We start from the raw sequence: 671 nt of genomic DNA on the forward strand, positions 1-671 counted from the left end.
TCCGGCGGGGGTGGTGGTGACGGTGGCGGAGGGCCTGGCGCCAGCCGACGTGGCGGTGCAGCTGCAGGTATGTATGTATGTGTATGTGTGTGTATTTATGGGAGGAGGGGTGTGTGGAGGGAGGGATGAGCAGTACGCGTATGTCAGATTGTGCGCGTCTGTGTGAGAGAGGGAGAGCAACAAGGACTTAAATTTCCCAAATGGGAATCATACATACATACATACATACATACATACATACATACATACATACATACATACATACATACATACATACATACATACATACATACATACATACATACATACATACATACATACATACATACATACATACATACATACATACATACATACATACATACATACATACATACATACATACATACATACATACATATTTGCTTACTTTTCACCCTTCCGCTTAACCCTTCCGGCCCGCCCCTTTCCCCCTTCCCCCGCTTCTCCCCCTGCGGCCAGGTGGACGGCAATGCCGTCTCAGTCAATGGTACGACACGTAAAACCGTGTCATTCTCAACCTCAGAAGGAGGAGGAGAAGACCTGCAGGAGGAGGTGAGGATTTCCCCCTAGGTATGCCCACGCGACTCCCCCGCACATCCCCACGGTTAAACCCCCCTTCCCCTCCTCCCCCCTCCTCCTCCGCGCCTGCT

General features: G+C 49.8%; 1 protein-coding gene across 1 annotated transcript in view; it reads left to right on the forward strand.

Moving 5' to 3' along the window:
- VOLCADRAFT_99419 (uncharacterized protein) overlaps nucleotides 1-671 on the forward strand; it is a gene marked incomplete at both ends in the record, with an annotated part of 22766 nt that overhangs the window by 15761 nt on the left and 6334 nt on the right. The window contains one exon of the mRNA XM_002958147.1: nucleotides 481-573. Within this exon, the coding sequence (XP_002958193.1) occupies nucleotides 481-573 (93 nt within the window). The remainder of the gene's footprint in view (nucleotides 1-480; nucleotides 574-671) is intronic.

This window comes from Volvox carteri, assembly GCF_000143455.1.
Source record: "Volvox carteri f. nagariensis unplaced genomic scaffold VOLCAscaffold_87, whole genome shotgun sequence".
NCBI classification, from domain to species: domain Eukaryota; kingdom Viridiplantae; phylum Chlorophyta; class Chlorophyceae; order Chlamydomonadales; family Volvocaceae; genus Volvox; species Volvox carteri.